This window comes from Cyphomyrmex costatus, unplaced genomic scaffold (genome assembly GCF_001594065.2).
Source record: "Cyphomyrmex costatus isolate MS0001 unplaced genomic scaffold, Ccosl1.0 scaffold2359, whole genome shotgun sequence".
Classification (NCBI taxonomy): Eukaryota; Metazoa; Arthropoda; class Insecta; order Hymenoptera; family Formicidae; genus Cyphomyrmex; species Cyphomyrmex costatus.
In genome coordinates this window covers 79,704-98,542 of record NW_017276432.1, presented here as the reverse complement: position 1 = coordinate 98,542, position 18,839 = coordinate 79,704, and the positions used below count along the sequence as shown (strand labels likewise).

The 18,839-nt window shown below is 25.6% G+C and overlaps 2 protein-coding genes across 2 annotated transcripts in view; both read left to right on the top strand.

Moving 5' to 3' along the window:
- Window positions 1-819: 819 nt before the first annotated feature.
- On the top strand, window positions 820-14,399 carry LOC108774148 (uncharacterized). The gene is made up of 16 exons (XM_018540181.1): window positions 820-1,020; window positions 1,240-1,438; window positions 2,857-2,971; window positions 3,888-4,131; window positions 5,908-6,066; window positions 6,197-6,281; window positions 6,742-6,884; window positions 7,345-7,500; window positions 9,764-10,036; window positions 11,316-11,514; window positions 11,764-11,878; window positions 12,405-12,657; window positions 13,255-13,413; window positions 13,547-13,631; window positions 13,915-14,057; window positions 14,244-14,399. The coding sequence occupies exons 1-16, from the start codon at window positions 820-822 to the stop codon at window positions 14,397-14,399; spliced, it is 2,685 nt and encodes an 894-aa protein (XP_018395683.1).
- Window positions 14,400-15,592: 1,193 nt separating this feature from the next.
- LOC108774158 (gastric triacylglycerol lipase-like) overlaps window positions 15,593-18,839 on the top strand; it is a 9,987-nt gene continuing 6,740 nt past the window's right edge. The window contains exons 1-3 of the mRNA XM_018540195.1: window positions 15,593-15,793; window positions 17,847-18,045; window positions 18,404-18,518. Of these exons, the coding sequence (XP_018395697.1) occupies window positions 15,593-15,793; window positions 17,847-18,045; window positions 18,404-18,518 (515 nt within the window). The remainder of the gene's footprint in view (window positions 15,794-17,846; window positions 18,046-18,403; window positions 18,519-18,839) is intronic.

The following is an 18,839-nucleotide window of genomic DNA, read 5'->3' as shown; positions in this document are numbered from 1 at the left end:
CGTGCATAATTATATACTATACGACGGTTATTTGTAGTGTCCAGTACTAGCAATTTTCACATATAGAATCTGAGTGGCCACTCTTCACACTTCTTGCCCTCTCCATTCAATATTTGATCCATTTACATTCACGCAAATTCCAGTTCTGTAGTATTAAAATTTGCGAACTACGCATAATTAAATAACGATTACAAAATACAGATTAGAAATCCAGCTAGCTATAAAACTTGCACTTTTTATTTGAAAATAGGTTGTTTGAAATGATCCTGGTATATGATTTGTTTAATAAGTAAATATGCATCTATATATATATATATATATATGTATATATATATAAATATTTTATAATAGAATACATTGAGATACTGCTTGAAACTTTTATTAGCGTAATTTAATAACAAACAATCAAATTTTTATATTTACTTTTATAAAGCAATTGTTTATTCTTTTTAAAATAAGCTTTAATTAAAAAAAAAATGACAACTTATGTATCTTTTAAAATTTCTAAACATTTTTTTAATTTAAAATTTAACTTTAAAATTGATTTTTTTAAAACAGATGTTATGAAATCTAACAAAATTATAATTCAATTACTAGATGTTTGATGTCAAAAATTAAAAATTTAATCGATTTTATAAAATTCTTCATGTTAGAAAAAAATCAACACCACATAATTAGTGAATAAACTAATATCAATTATATTTGTAGGTTTCTTGAACTGCAAATGATGACAGATACCATACAACCAGATAAAATATATTTGATATAATAGTCGGCACTTGCAAGTTGTAGTTAACATTTTCAACTGTCGACATTTTAATGAGAATGAATATAAAACTTGTTTTCTTCATATTTATGCTTACTGCAGCGTTACTGGAAGCAAAACTAAACCTCTGGACAAACTTAACACACTCTCAGAAAGTAATACTCAATTATCTGTTTCCTAAGGATCCCGATATAGTAAGAGTAAGAAAGCCAGAAGAAATCCAAACAGTAAACAATGTAACTACATTGGATTTTGTGAGTACGAGATTGTCTTTTAATATTTTAAATTCTGCTTCATTAAAAAAACATTCGAAAAAATAATAATGCAATTATATATATATTAAAAAAAAAGATTAATTATTTAGATAAAAGAAATCTTTTTCTAAAAGAAATATTTTGCTACAATTAACGATTGCATAATGATTGTTCAGTTAACGACAATTTTGCTTTTATTTTGCTCTGGGATATATGCAGGTCGGATTGGTAGAAAGATATGGTTACCCTACCGAAGAGCATTACGTCACAACGGAAGATGGTTACATCTTGGTAATACATAGAATATTAGGAAGTCCATTGTCTACAGGTCATCAAAGAAAAAAAATTGTGTTTCTTCAACATGGTATTATATGTTCATCTGATTGTTGGGTGATGATCGGTGCTGAGAAAGACCTTGGTGAGTAACCATCGTGATGTGTATATGCGTTGGTCATTATCTGATATGTTAATTAAATTTCGAATAATTTTATCATTCACAACAACATATAACTTCTCACTTTTCACTTTCTATTCATTTTAAGTTTGTGTGAAATCTTTTACGGCATAATTTAAGTCATTCATTGTTAATCAGGATTTTAAATCATTAACAGTAAGAAACTTTCAAATATATGAATGAAACACAGGAACTCTTTCTGTACAATATATATTTTTGTAAATTTTATATTTTTTGATCTATCTGATCGTGTTATGTTTAATATTTTATATATTTTATTTTTATATTCCTGCTTTATTTATATAGTATAAGGTTTATCTTTATTTTTAAATTAAATGATATTGCTTTTGGCTTGTAACCCTTCTAATTTATTTTGAATTTTAAGTAATTCTGTTACTAGAAACATATACAATGAGTGAAATAATAGAATATATACATTACATGGATAGATAAAGTAATTGAAAGAACAATAAATATTGCTGTAACGGTATGAATCGTGAAATATTCAATATCTAAAATTAGTGCTCTGAACACAATGTGTTAATTGCATATACACTCATATATACGTGCGCGCGTGTAGATATGTTTATCCAGTTTACGCTAAAATTGAAGATTACACTCAACATGTTTACCTTGACATTACTTGTCTTCAAGAACTTATAATGGGGACAATGAAATAACTCACGTAGTGAAAGTCTTGGCGAATATTTGTTACGTGAAATATAGATCAAGTAATAAACTGAGAAAAACAAAATAATAAACACTTAAGTTTAAAAAAAATAAAATGTTTAACAGAAGCAAGTAAATAGATTAACTTTATTAGAGGAATCGTATTATAAATTACTTATAAAAAACCAAAATTTGTTAAAAATTCAGGAAATTAATACATAATACTTTATTATCCTAAACATCTTTGTAATCTTATCCTGAAACAAAATCATCAATTTAGTAATTGTTTAAGTAATTATCAAACTATTTTCTTCAAATATAAAATGAATCAATTCATATGACATTAAACAATATATTAAAATATGGTATTAAATGATGTATTATTTAAAACTTCATAAAAATATATTTATTACATTAACAAAAGATGTTTTTATTAAATCAATCTTTTATTTTACTTTTTTAATCAAATTAAAAATTTTTCAATGCTTTAAAGATTTTTTTAACAACAAAACATTTAAATAACAAAACAACTTATACTTAAAAAAACAGACAATACACTCCAGAATATACAAACAATCTCAATTAAACTATTATCAGAATAAATATGTCTTGATATGGAGGGAAATAATTATATTTTTATCTAATGACTACTAACTTGATAATATGTGTATGTAACAGGAAAACTAATTGTATATTTTTATATTGTATCGTAGCATTTTTATTGGCTGATGGAGGATATGATGTATGGCTTGGAAATTTAAGGGGAACTTCTTATTGCAGATCACATATAAAAATATCTCCAAGAAGTAAGGAGTTTTGGCAATTTAGGTAAAATTTTAAGAAAATTTTCTACAAGTATTGCCCAAAGAAATATTTCAACTCTCTTTTCGATATTTCATTATTTTAATTACTTGCATACATTTTTCTTTTGTTTCTTAAATTTTATTTAATTTAGCACATTTCACCTAGAACGTCAAATTTAAAAAATCAATTTTTCTTTAATAAAATATATGAAAATCCATAATGTTTATAGGTGTATATATATATAGTGTAAATAAAGTTATAGTGAGGTTTTAAAGTGCTATAATTAAGTAAAAAAAAAGTTAAAAACATCAAAATGTAATAGTAATCCAAAGGCTTTAAAAGTAAAATTGTTAATTGCATCCCTGGATTTCTTTAATATTATATGTAAATATACAAGAAATTAATTTGTAAATCAATGTTATCATTTTACAAATATTTAGTCTATTTATACAAATTAAAATTTATTTAAAAAATAAATAATTATTTGTAACATTTACAATAAAAACTTTATAAAAAAATATTGAGTATATAACAATATTATCATTAATTTAAAAAAATGGAAATGTCAATGTTAAGAATAAAGTTCTATATTGGTAGAAATAGGTATATGCCTATAACACAACGCGTGGCCTCGAATAGCTGCACGCTATCGAGTAACATGGTCCCGCTTTCATTACATGATAAAAAGTAGTTAACATACTTTACTCTTTAATTATTGGCAAGTTTCGTGTTTCTAATTAGTTTCCTTAAAAAAAAAGTTATAATATTTAAAAATATAATTATAACTTTATGGATACACTATACATATATTTTAACATTCTCGTTAAAAAAAAAATCGATCGATGATTGAGTTATAAAAAGTTTGTAACGAATATTCGACGGTTTTACAGCATTAAAAAAGTAATAAAATAAGAAATAGAATTAACTTCTTATTATCTAGTTATCACGAGATGGGAATAAGAGATCTGCCAGCTATGATTGATTATATACTTAGTTATACAAAACAACAATCTCTGCACTACATCGGTCACTCAATGGGAACTACTACATTATTCATTTTACTATCCATGAGACCTGAATACAATGCAAAAATAAAATTGGGAATCTGCCTTGCACCGATCGCTATTTGGAAAGAAAGAATTCCTTTACCGGAATTAATTTTTAACAATTTATCAAAGATTAAGGTAAGGATCAGACATCAATCGTACTTAAAAAAAAATAAAAATATATTGTTGTTTTACATATATTGCTGTATTAATAATTATCTTAATAGAGAAATAATTTTTTTATCGCAATATTATTTTACTTATTATATTAATACAGTGATAATTAATGAAATTATGTTATTAAGTAAATAATTAATTAAAATGTTTTTTGAATAAAATTATGTGTTTTACTTTAAAATTGTGTCTAGGGTATAAGTAGTCCAATAATGAACCATGTAAATTTTAGAAGCTCGTATTTCTCTCAATTATTGAGTTGAAGGTTTAGGTTTTTGCATACAGTTTATGAGTTTAGTAGACTATACACTGTAAATAGTAACTCTCTTAAATTATTTCTTAAGTTCAGTTACAATTTCGATTATTTTAAAAAACGAGAAGTGGTTTCTTGTGTACAAGGGGTGTGTACACAAAGGTTATGGGGTAAACCTTTTTCACGATAATCTTCAAAATAATGCGGTAAAATGATACAACAGAAAAAAAGTTGCTTACAAAATATTAAAGCTAAATGTGTACATAAAACTATTGCACAAAGAAAAAAATAATAAGTATAACAATAAAAATATTAAAAAATGCATAAAACTTACAAAAAAAATTTACTTCACAACCTAAAATTCCTTAAACGTGATACCATATGGCCATCCTAGGCGCGATTTGCCGGCTGACTAAGGAGCCGAGAAGTGATTCAAATGCGAGTCGCTGCATAATAACAATGCAATTTGGTAACGTCGCATTTACGAAATATCACAATGATTCATAGTATACTACTGGTTCATTGTTGGACCACCTACTCTACATGTTTGGTACTCTTTATAAAATTCAAAAATTTAAAAATTTATAATATTTTGAATATGTGTAGAATAATATATTCTGATAATCTATTACTAAAATTATATTAAATTTGTAACTATAATAATAAGTGATCATTTATCTAAACAAGACAAGCGAAGAGGCGATCAGGCATGAGTGCTATTTGAATTTACACTTACAAGAATATTAATTTCATTAGATTTTTGAAATACATAAAGAAATTGATTTTTTCAATAAATAGGATAAACAAAACTAAATACTGTTTTAACACTTACATTTTTGACATTCCATACACTGAATTATTTTCTTGCTTTTTTTCTTTTTTTAATAAATATATACTAAAGTATTATTTTTGTTCTTAGATAGAATTTATTGAGATTTATTTATAAAAATGTGTACAAAATCTTAGTACAAAATAGTAAACGTATAAATAAATTTTAAAATATCACTATGAATGGTAAAAACAAAAAATAATACTAAATAATTAAATGAATAAAATAAAAAATATTTTAAAAATAATAGTGATTTAAAATACTACTTTTTATGTGGTTTTTCAGCACAAACGCACTATACAAATAACCGTTCAACTTAACGTCTCGCGCATAACTGAAGTAAAGTGAAATCAACCACATATAAGATCAACATGCAAGAACATGTTTCAATTCGTTTATTTGTTTTAGTTATACTTATATAAAGTATCCATTCGTTCCGTGTTACTTTCATCCCTAGTCTCAAGTACACAGCTTATGTATTTTAATTATTACATATTGGCTTATTAAAATATATATTATTTTATTATACCACACACACACATTTTATAGAATCTAATACGTAATTATTTTAATATTATATTTGTTTTTTTTTACACTACATTATATCCTATATAATTTCAATTACAATTCTATGTTTACATATATCATTTTTGTTTAGGAATTTCTTTATTCTAATGAAATATATGAAGTAGCCTCCTTATCATCAACGAGTATTACGGTGGGAAGAACATTGTGTTCAAATAAGGCAATTACTCAGGCTGTCTGTATTGCAATAATATTTCTAATTGCCGGATCTGATCCAAAGCAATTAAACATTGTAGGTACATCTCCAACTTAGCACGATTTTGCAGCACTGTTCTTTTTTAAACAAAAAATTATAAAATAAAGATTCTATATTTTTATGTACAATAAATCAAAATTGTTTTTAATAAAATCTTTCGTTGCAGACGAAATTGCCAGAAATATTATCGAATTATCCGGACGGCGCTTCCGTGCAAACATTCGAACATTATATTCAAAATATCATAACAAGTGAGTATTACTCTTCCTCTCTCTCTCTATGTGTATATAAAAAAGAAAACTATTATATTAATTATAAAAAAAAGAAAAGTGCGTCAACATACCTGAAATAAATGTTGTTTAATAACTCGAAAAGTGCTTAATGACAAAATATTTTATTATAGTGTTTTGGGAAGCTCTCGAGGTAATCTACAAGAAAATAAAATAAAAAATTAAATGTTTCTTTTAAAAAATTAAAAATGACCTTCATACAATTATTAAAGGTCAAATTAATGGCACTGTCTTATGTCCCCCTCGAAACTGTATAACTTTTGTCTGAAACATTTTTTCATATCTTCCACATTTTTCGAGATATTTGCCTGGGGCGATTAAAATGAAACACACTGTATTATGCTTTGCGATTATATATTACGATTTTATCTCTTAATTACAATTTCATATTTATGTAGAAAATTAATATTAATTGTTGCAGAGAAATTTCAAACTTACGATTATGGATATGTTGGCAATTACAATAAATATGGACAGGTACTACCTCTAATATATGATCTTAAAAAAGTCACTATCCCCTTGGCTATATTCTACGGTGCTAACGATATGGTTGCTTTAAAACCGGTAAGATCACTTTTAAATTTTATATAAGAATTGAAAATATTTTTTGTAAATAATTTAGATTACTTTGAGTTTCTAAAAGATTATAAACCGCATAATTTTTTTTTATATATTACAATGTCCGATAAAATTTGACTTTTTTTCTTTGGCATGTGAACTGTTATTTTTCGAAGATTTTTGGCTACTGGATTTGAATACATGTTTAGAAAAATTCTATCACATCACGTTTTCGAAAAATTGGGATCAACGAAAACAACGATTTTGGCTATATTGAATGGTATTGCGGTTAAAGAAATTTTATTTTGCTAATTTTGACTACACTATCTTAAATCTTCAAAATAAGTTTTTTTTATTTATATACGATTTTTTATAATCTAGTAGGTTTAAAGGTTACTGTTTGACCATAACTCAAAGTCAAGATAACGTACTAATATTACAGATAATTTCCATATTTTGTTCCCAGAATGTCCTCGAGACATATAAGTACCTGCCGAATGTTATTCTGTTGGAGGAAAATCATTATAAATTGTTTAATCATTTGGACTTTTTATGGGCTATTGATGCTAAAACTCTACTATACGATCGTGTACTAGACTTACTTCAAAAGTTTGATAATCAGGTGTGGATAATCGATGATGAATTAACCTATGTCTAATACTTTCTTGTTAAAAATATTTATTTATTTTTAGATTATATAAGATACTCATTTTGAAAGAAAAATTAGTATAAAATTACTGGCCAGAAAAGTGCAAATTATTTTTTATATAATATTAATGCAATAATACTTTTATGTACGCTATTCGTGCCGAAAGAGTTTGTTTCTAACGCTAGTATATGTGTCATTTAAGATTTGTATTTAATTATAATAGTATAAATTATTAAGAGATGTATTTAATTAGTATAAATATGTCATTTAAGAGATGTATTTAATTAAAAAATAATATTAAACAAATATAATATTTTTTAATGCTTTGTATAAAATTTTGCCGATTTTATAGAAAGTGGGTGATCCTTTTTATCCTTCTTTCCTTATTCGATATTCGAGTAATTTACTTTTTTTCGTGTGACTTTTGTCCTGCGTATTGAAATTTGTTTCAGTTAGTTGTGTTAATTAGAACTTATATAAAATAAGCCATTAAAATTGAGGGTACTTCTTTTGTCTACAAATTGATTTACAGCACCATTTGCCTACATCTTATTTGCCTACAGATTGAAACTGAACTTAAACTTTATATTTGTGCATAAAAGTACTTATAGGCTATCGGGCTGTAGGCAATAATATATGTAGGTAATTAATCTATAGGCAATCGATTTGTAGACAAACGAGATTCTTCCTAAAAATTATGAATATCTATATTAAAAAGATTTGAGATTTAGATAAACTTTTTATATAATTTATAAAAAAATAAATATAATAAACATTTTATGTCAAAATATATCAAGATATTACTTAAGCTCTGAGATCCAGCTCACACACCGATAAGACTTTTGTTACTCACGTACGATCGACAATTTATTCGTATATATCGAGAGATGTTAGTTAAAAATTTTATTAGTGTAATTCAATAATAAACAGTCAAATTTTTACTCCTTTTACTAGACATTGTAATCAAACAGATCACAAAACTTAAATTATTACTTATTATATTACTTCAGCCAAAATAATGTTTTTTGTTAATAATATTTTTACATATTTAAAATGTTATAACATCAAATCATGATCAATTTCTAGATTATTGTTATTTCAGTTGGTTATGTTGCAAATCTAAAAGTAATCGCGCTAAAAATCAAGTATTTATAATCAGTCCTTATATTTAAAACTATCTGAACCCTTCATGATCACTGTGGGTCACAATAATCTGAGCATATATTAGATTAAAACACAAAAACTTGAAAATCTTATAAATATTTAAAAGTTATAATTTTTTAAGCAAAAAACAACTCATTTTCCGAAGTTAACACGTTTACGTTTTTTTTTTAAATTAAAAGTTAAATTTTTTACTACAACGACCTTGATCCATTTTCTTAAATGATGAAATTATATACTACAATTTTTTTCAGTCAATGAAACTAATACTATTAATTTGGTAACATTTCAAAAAATAGTTCGAATCATTTTAACCCAAGGTAATCACAGTGTAATTTTTTTGAAGTGCGATCATAAAGGGTTAATACATGCAGTCTACATGCAATCATAAACCAATGATCCTAAGCTATATCACTATTTTAAGATATAACTTAAAATATTCTTAAATATAACAATGGACTTTAACACGAGCTACAGTTCGTTTTCAGATTTTTTTATATGCAAACGAAGATGTCATAAATTTTAATGATTTAAATAAAAAAACTCTACACGTTGAGCAAACATGTTCATAGTACGATTAGTTGCATATACTCGTATGTAGCTATATCAGTACGACAATCCATACGATCAATCAACGAGAGCGAGAGAGAGAGAGAGAGAGAGAGAGAGAGAGAGAGAGAGAGAGAGAGAAATTTAAGCAAAAATAAAAATAAAAAATTTTTTTAAAAGAATTTACTTTAAGCAAAAAAGAACAGTTGTACACTTGTAAGGTCTCTAATGTAATTGGTTCTTATCTTCTGTTGCTATTTCTCAACTGTATTCAAATGTTTTAACCAATTATATTAAAGAATTTAACAACATAAGTTACGAAACCTGTTTTTTTTTTGCTTGAAGCGAATTGTACAAAAAATCATTTACAAAAGAATATTTTATCAGTGTGTTACTAGTGTTATTACGCTGCGTTCTTCATTAAAACTCGTTATATAACAAAATTATTCACGCATTCTCGTATATAGCTTTAATCCTATTTGCATAATCCTTACTCGCTACACGGTATTAAGTGTATTAATCACAGTTATATCATATAACTGTTGATGGTTACAAGTTATATAGTGATGTCGTTATCCTTAATATAAATATCGCAATGAGAATCAATATGAAACTTGTTTCATTTATATTTCTGCTTGCTGTTGTGCTGCTGAAAGTAAAGCTACATCTCTGGGAAGACCTATCAGTCTTTCGAAAACTAATATTAAACTATCTATTTCCTAAGGAGCCCAATATAGTGAGAGTAAGGAAGTTAGAAGTCAAAACACTGTTGCAGAACAATATAACTATATTGGATTTTGTAAGTACAATTGGCTTCTATCAATATTTTCTCGAATTAAAGGCAAAATAATAACGCAAACAGTTAGAAGATAAATTCGATTAAAGATAATAAAATTTCAAAACAACATACACACGTGGCTTAAAATTATAAACAGTAAATAAATAAGTATGTAGTCATAGGCTGATATTTCATGTGTCGTACGACAAGGCTTTTCAAGCCTGTTTATTGGCTGTAAAACAGAGAGATTCTCGGATCTCTCTATCCTATAGCCAATCAACGTGCTTGAAAAGCCTTGTCGTACGACACATGAAATATCGGGCATACGCTGGGTTAATAGAGTTATTATAATATAATTTTATCTTATATTCATCATTATACATTATTAGTTGACCTAATTTTTATTTACTCAACGACTCCCGCGCTCGACTCTTATATGTGCCTATTTATATTTATATTATATATATCCTGCTTGACCGGCTTGGCCGGTATATGTTACATTATCATATTTACTTGTTTTTTAAATCGACGGTCCAACACAAATCGTAATTTTAGAAAAACGTTGCCTGCAAAATACATTCAAATATTATTTAAACGGAGAGCATTGTGAAGAATATCACTACGTCGACCAGCCAACAGAGGTCTATAGTTACTCGTGCCAATTCTCGCAAGTACCGAGATACATATGAGTATCTGTTTATATAGAACTTCTTTCTAATATCTCCCCCAGTTGTCTAAGGTAGGCTACATTATCTTATTGATGAGTCTAGTAGTGGGAAGCCGGGACGAAACGCCAACTTGTGATATTCTTCGCAACTTTATTTTTCACAGATTTCGATTTAGCATTAATTTAACATTACATCGTTAAATTTAATATGTCTTTCAACATATTATTAAGATCCAATAAGATGATATAAGCATCAAAAATTGTTAGATTGCTTGTGTCAATCTAACTAAAGTGATATTACTACGGTAGTTGATTAGAGTTGCGTTGTAAGTCTGAAAAAATTTCGGCACGCAAATAATCTCACTACATACGTGGTAAATAAAATTCAAACATTATATTAGCAACCAAAATCCTGCTTGACCGTCATCTACCGATTACATTATCATATTTACTTGTTTTTCAAATCGACGGTCCAACACACAAATCGTAATATATTTATATTGTTATTTAATTTCAGGAATCGGTTGTGAAGATTACTATTAAAATTATTATTAAGATTTTATTACGAAAGCCTCTTCTTTATATTCTTATATATACGTTATATTCTTCTTATATATACTTATGTTTATACAGGTCGGTTTGGTAGAGTCATATGGTTACCTTGCTGAAGAGCATTACATCACAACAGAAGATGGTTATAATTTGGTGATACACAGAATATTAGGAAATCCGAGATCTAAAGATCGAAAAAGAACAAAAGTTGTATTCCTTCAAGCTGGTCTATTTTGCTCATCTGATATTTGGGTGGTGATCGGTGATGGCAAAAGCCTTGGTAAGTGAAAGTCAATATATGAAACAATAAAAATCCCACATAGCATATAATATTACAGTTATATTGCAGTATAATATTGTAATATATCAGAAATATTACAATATAACATATTGCAATATAATATATTGCAATATTATAATATCACCGAGATATTAGTGTGTAACCAGAAGAGTTATAATTACTACAAATTAATTCGATAACGTTTAATAAATAAAGAAGTTGATTATGTATCATCATTTTCTGTTCTAGCATTTTTATTGGCTGATGAAGGATATGATGTATGGCTTGGAAATTATAGGGGAAATACTTATTGCAGATCACATGTAAAATTATCTCCACAAAATAAGGACTTTTGGCAATTTAGGTAACACTCATAAAATTTTATTTTTATAAGTATTATTTTAAAGAAATATTCTATTCTTGTTAATTTCGACTTGTTGAAATTATTTTAATTAACTTTAAAATTTTTTTTACTTATATACATGTATCTTAGTTTTTTATTTCTTTATACTTTATTTAATTAAAGCTAAAGGTATTTTTTTTTAAGAATTTTATTTAATTTAATATTAAAGATTTTATTTAATTTAATATTAAAGATTTTATTTAATTTAATCTTAAAGATATATCTCTTACATATATATTTTTTAATTAAAATCGATTTTTTCATTAAAAAAATGTCTTAGTAAAGACTTATATACAGATATATATTATATATGATTCAATATTTTCACTAAAAAAAATAATCACTATTGAATTGAAAGATTTGTAATAAATATTTGGTGGTTTAGCAGCATTAAAAGAAAAACAAAAAATAAATTTTAAACCTTATAATAACAAAATTAATCAAGACTCCTTGTAATTCAAAAATAAATTTTATTTTTACTGTCTAGTTATCATGAGATAGGAACAAGAGATCTGCCAGCTATGATTGATTATGTACTTAATTACACAAACCAAACAACTCTATATTACATCGGCCTCTCAATGGGGACTACTGAATTATTCGTCTTATTATCCATAAGACCCGAATACAATGCAAAAATAAAATTAGGGATTTGCCTTGCTCCAATCGCTATTTGGAAAGAAATGTCTCTTCTATTAAAATATCTTCTCTACTGGAATAATATAATACTATACTTAAAGGTAAAAGAATATTAAAGTTGCGTATTTTAAGAAAAATAAAAACATATTTTACATATAAGTTTCTTATTATCCTAATAAAAAAATAAAATTTTATTAGTAAGATAATTTTATTACTATATATATATATATATATATATATTCATTACTAATATAATAGTAATTAATGAAATTATTTACGAACTAATAAGTAAATAACTGATTGAGTATATAAAACGAGTATATAAAACTTTTACAATATTATGTACTTTATTTAAAACATTTTTCTTTATATTTAGTTTTCTTTATAAAACATTTATTACAAATATCATACTAAATTTTTTATAATTAAAAAGAGTTTCAATTTAGAAATGTTTCAAATTATTCATTTTTACTATATTCCTATTTAATGTATGCGGGCAAAGTCCGCATAAAAGGCAGTGTTGATATTGCTCGAATTGTCTGCTGTACAATGTCAGTATTATCCGAGCCGTGATAACATTGCCCAATTGAATTGCGTTGGTGCAATGTCAACACCACTAGACCAGGCAAAGTCGATGCTCACTTGTGGACTTTGCCTGTAATATTTTTCATATATTTATACTTATATTAATTTATTAGGAATTTCTTGAGTCTAATGAAGTATATGAAATAGGCTCTTTATCATCAATGACTATTACGATAGGAAGGACACTGTGTGCAGATAAGGCAATTACTCAGGTTGTCTGTACTGGAATAATATATCTAATCGGCGGATTCAATCCAGCGCAACTTAACACTGTACATCTCCAATTTATAACTATTTTATTAACTGTCACAGCTTTTTTTAAAGACTAAAAAAATCTTAAAAATAAAATTTTTATATTTTGATGTAAACATCAAAATTATTTTTGATAAAAATCATTTATTGCAGACGATATTACCGGAAATATTATCGGTTTTTCCTGCTGGCTCTTCAGTGCAGTCAATACTCCATCTTTACCAAAATATAATTACAAGTAAGTTCTTTTTTCTCTTGAGAAATATAAAAAAATTAAGAAATATAATAAATAAAATAAGAAATAAAAGCATATCTAAAATGTTGCTCTCAATATTATCAGCTTTTATGTTTTCTTTTTGTCTTATTAGATTTTCATTAATATATACAGATTGCAAGTAATTCTTATGAGGATAATAGCTTAATATATTATATATTTACTTAAATAAAAATAAAAATTTGTAAATATCTTTGATGATTTTAATTCTCTTTATGAAAATAATAATGAATATTGATTGTTGCAGAGAAATTTCAAGCATATGATTATGGATATTTCGATAATTACAAGCAATATGGACAAATAATCCCTATAATGTATAATCTTACCAAAGTTACTGCGCCTTTGGCTATATACTATAGCACTAACGATTTGCTTACTCCAAAAGCGGTAAGGTCACTTTTGACTTTTATATAAAAACATCTTTTATAATTAAAAAATATATATTGCAGAAAGAATAAAATTTTTTTAATTATCTTTATACACAGTATAAAAAGTGCCTTTTTTAGAATAAATTTTTACACCTTTCAAATTATTATTACTAATTTAATGGTAATTTATATCATATGTTTCTAGAATATTCTCGAAATACGTAAGCATCTACCAAATGTCATTCTGCTAGAGGAAAACATATTATTTAACCACTTCGATTATTTAATAGCCATTGATGTTAAAATTGTGGTATATGATCATGTAATGGAATTACTTAAGAAATTTAATAATGAGATGTAGACAATCAATGATGAATTAATTTATATCTACTATTTTTGCGTTTATTTATATTCGTATGATGTAAACAAGATACCTACCTTGATAGAAAAATTACTATTAAATTGTTGGGTCTAGAAAGTGTAAATTATCTTTTTTTTTAAATAAATATTGTACAATAACGAAAGTATAATATTTTTTAATAATATTTTTGTTCATCATGATAGTGCTATTTCTGACAAAATAAGTATCTCTGTAATACATTTTGGTATCAAATTTCGTATACTATTTGATGTGTATTTGCTTGCTTAAGACATAATTTATTAACCAAATTTGACTAACACAATTTTGAAAATTTTTGTTGTAGCATTTTGTCAGTAATTGTTTTAGAAATCTTATTGCTACGCGAAAATATCAATCGTTATACATGATTATACATATTTTTTTCATTTATTCAGACTTGATTTTTGATAAAAAAATTAATGCATAAATTATCTTTTTAGTTATTTTAAATATTTTTTGTCCTTTGTCATTATTATTATAATTTTTCTCGTACTAAACAATAATTTTATTTAAAATAGATACATGAATATATATGAACATATTCCGTATATAATTGTATAATACACATTCGTACATGTTTATGTATGCATATTTATGTTCACGTACGTTCTTATATAAATTTTTTTTTACTGGAAACGTTCATACAAGTTGAGATGATGATCGATGCGATCGATAGATTTAGAGAGCATAGATAACAAAAAACTTAAATGAAACTAAGTAGCGCAGAATATAATGAGCAGAAAGAATAGCTTTGCATATAACTATTATAAGATTTTTTATTTTATAATTAGTTTTTTTTCTTAATTCGTCATTAGATCTAAATCTATAAACCAATCAGAAAGATTACTACATACATTGTTAACACTTGCGACAGTTCAAAATTGCTATTTATATTGGATGCCGGTCCTTAGATTATCATTTACATATAAATATCATACCAGTGTGTTACTTACTGCGCTCTTCGTTCTCTGTAAAATTTATTATACAATAAATATACATGTAAATTATTTGTGTCATTCTGTGTATAGCTTCAATTATTCGTATAATTTTTACCACCTACAAGATATTTTAAGTCATAGTTATATCACACAACACTCTCGAGAGTTACAAGTTACAGTGATTTTATAATTATAGTATCGAGTATCGATACTATAATGAGAATTGAAACAAAACTTATTTCATTCACGCTTCTGTTTAGTGTAATGTTGATGGAAGCAAAATTACAGATTGGGGAAGATTTTGCATCTTTCCGGAAGATGTTATTCCACTATCTGTTTCCTCAGGATTCTCATGTAGTGAGAGTAAGAAAGCTAGAAGAAATCCAAACAGTAAACAACGTAACTACATTAGATTTCGTAAGTAAAATTATCTTTTATTAATGTGTATTTTGTCTAATTAAAGGCACGCTGTCAACAAAATAATAGCGCAATTAGAAGATTAGTCCTATAAAGAAAAATAAGTTACGATAATATCAAAATGATGATTAAAATTGTGACTAAAAGTAAATTTTTTTTAAAAGTATTATTATAAAAATAGGTTTTAATTTTAAATAAAGTCAAATAAGAATGTGTGTGTAGTAAGTTAACTCCATACTTAAATATGTCGATTTGATTGTCATACGTTCCAGGATTAGTAATGAGTTATTACTAATGACATATTTTTCCAACAATAAAATCTTTTTAAATAAGAACATATATAAATATACATATGAAAGTATGTATAAACATATATAAAAATAAGTAATTATTTACAAAACATATATCTATATTTATATCCTTTATTATAAAATTATTATTTGGTACGAGAAAATAGTAAAAATAATGAAATATTGTACAAAAGAGACAGAATAATAGAAGAATAGACAGAATAATTTTCGTCCTGTTTCTTTTACAAAAGTTAAATTTTAGGAAATAAAAGAAATAACAAATCAGAACAATAGTTTGTCTCAACACTATGTGTAAATCACTAGAAATCAAGATGACGGAAAACGGTCCTCCGCATGCCTTTATCACCCTTCCTCTCCTAAAATAGAACTTTAGACTGTGTCCCTTTATTCCTAAGTTTGTAATTCGCAAACATTGATATAAATTGATGATTTCTCTACCTTGTAAGTTTTTTAATTTCGAATATTTTTGGTAAAAATTTCTGTCGGATCTAGCTTGATCTAGTTAATGTATGATCTTTTATCATCCATCATTTCTAAAATTTTTTGTCTGTACTGTTATTTGCCTGCAGGACTACTATAATATTGCCTTTATTAGCTCTTGTAAACATGACGTCAGGATTATTACTTACCAAGTCATTAATCATATTATACTTTAAAAACAAATTCTATTTTATTTCTAGTCAATCCTATTAAAACGACAGTTGAATTCATTAAAGTATTAAAAATAATACAAAAAATTGCATATTGATCAACATTTAATTGTTAAATATCGTTCGATTCTAATAATCAACTACCTCCAGTCTTCCTTTCTTTACCTTTGAATACAATTGATTTTAAACTCACCAGTTGTTAAAAATGATTCGACTATATATATAACAATCTAACGCTATCTTTGCAAAAGCTGATAAAGGCAATGTTACATTAGTAGCCACGAACAAATAAAGGATATAAACAGAAAACTTGACATAAGGTCATTTTTAATAAGAGATATTACATTCATAAATATTAATTGTTATACTAGTGACTGCAAAAAGTTATCTAAAGCGTGACATTTTTTAAGATTACAAAGAAATCGCGACTAATAATACTATGAAGTAATAATTACAGCTAAAAAATTCTTGCGGATGCACGACTATTCGAAGTAATGACGACATTTGTGACCAATCAAAAATTGGTTTTAAATATTAATTATATTTAATCATTATATGCTTAATATTAGACCTGATATTCTTACATTATAGATTATGCTAAAAAATTCATTAGAAACAAAATTTTATTGGAAAATAAAAACATTTAATAACTTAATTATCTTTAAAATCGTTATATATAAGTAATATACACGATATCTTAACGTCATTATATAAAAGGTCATTATATAAAAAATTAATATCGTATCGGCTATATATACAGCAATAGAAAAAAGAAAAGAATATCATTGTGATACATATTTAACTTCGTATAACAACCGTTCAGTTTCTCCTATTCATTATAATAAATTGAAGAGAAAATGTAAGATGTCGATCAAAAACATAATGAATTAAAATATTAATTTCTACTGCAATAGAAACAATTTTTGTTTCGCCAATGCAGATTAATTTTATGAAAAATATATTTCTTTTAAATATATAAACTTTTACCATATATTATTTTATGTCAAAAATGTTACGTGTAAAATTTTACAATAAAATTATTATTAATATTATTAAGTCTTGAACTAATATTTTATACGTATGCCTATGCAGATCGGATTAGTAGAGAGATATGGCTACCCTGCCGAGGAGCATTACGTCACAACAGAAGATGGTTACAATTTGGTGATACATAGAATGTCAGGAAATCCTTTATCTATAAGTCAAAAGAAAAAAACCGTTGTGTTCTTTCTAGGTGGTCTCTTTTGTTCATCTGATATCTGGGTGTTAGTCGGTCCTAACAAAGACCTTGGTGAGTTACTATCAATTTATATAATGGTTTCTCTAAAAGATTTATTTTATTACATTTATAATAAAAATATATTATGTAGATAAGAAACACAATTTTATTCAAATCAATCTATCTTGTTTTATATTTTACGGCGTTATTAAACTTTTTCGAGAAATGTTTCGAGTGAAAAAACTTTTGTTAAAATGTTTTATAGTTATAATAAATCGAGAGAATAAAAAATATTTATCAGAATAAATAAAAAATACCTACGTAATAAATTATTATGAGGATAAATATATGACAAAGAATAAAATTATTACAGACTCATCAAAAGTTATTATAAATAAAAGAACTAATTATGAATTATCTTCTGTTTTAGCATTTTTATTAGCTGATGAAGGATATGATGTATGGCTTGGAAATTATAGGGGAAATACTTATTGCAGATCACATGTAAAGTTGTCTCCACAAAACAAGGAATTTTGGCAATTTAGGTAAAATCTTATTTTTTACAAGTATTATTTTTAAAAGAGATTTTTTGTTAATTTCAACTTTTTGTCGAAATTATTTTAATTAGTTTTATACATATTACTTATATATACATATATATGGGTCATTCCATGCCAAGTGGGCCACTCAAAACTTTTGGATTTTTGATTTGGCTGAAATTTTGATATATTATAGTACCTATCGCAAGAAGCTACCATAATTTTTTTCAAATTTTTTTATCAACATAGTCATGAGATATGAATTTTTTTCAAAATTCGCATTTTTCAAAATTCGCAATTTTCAAATGCCTATAACTTTGCGAAAAA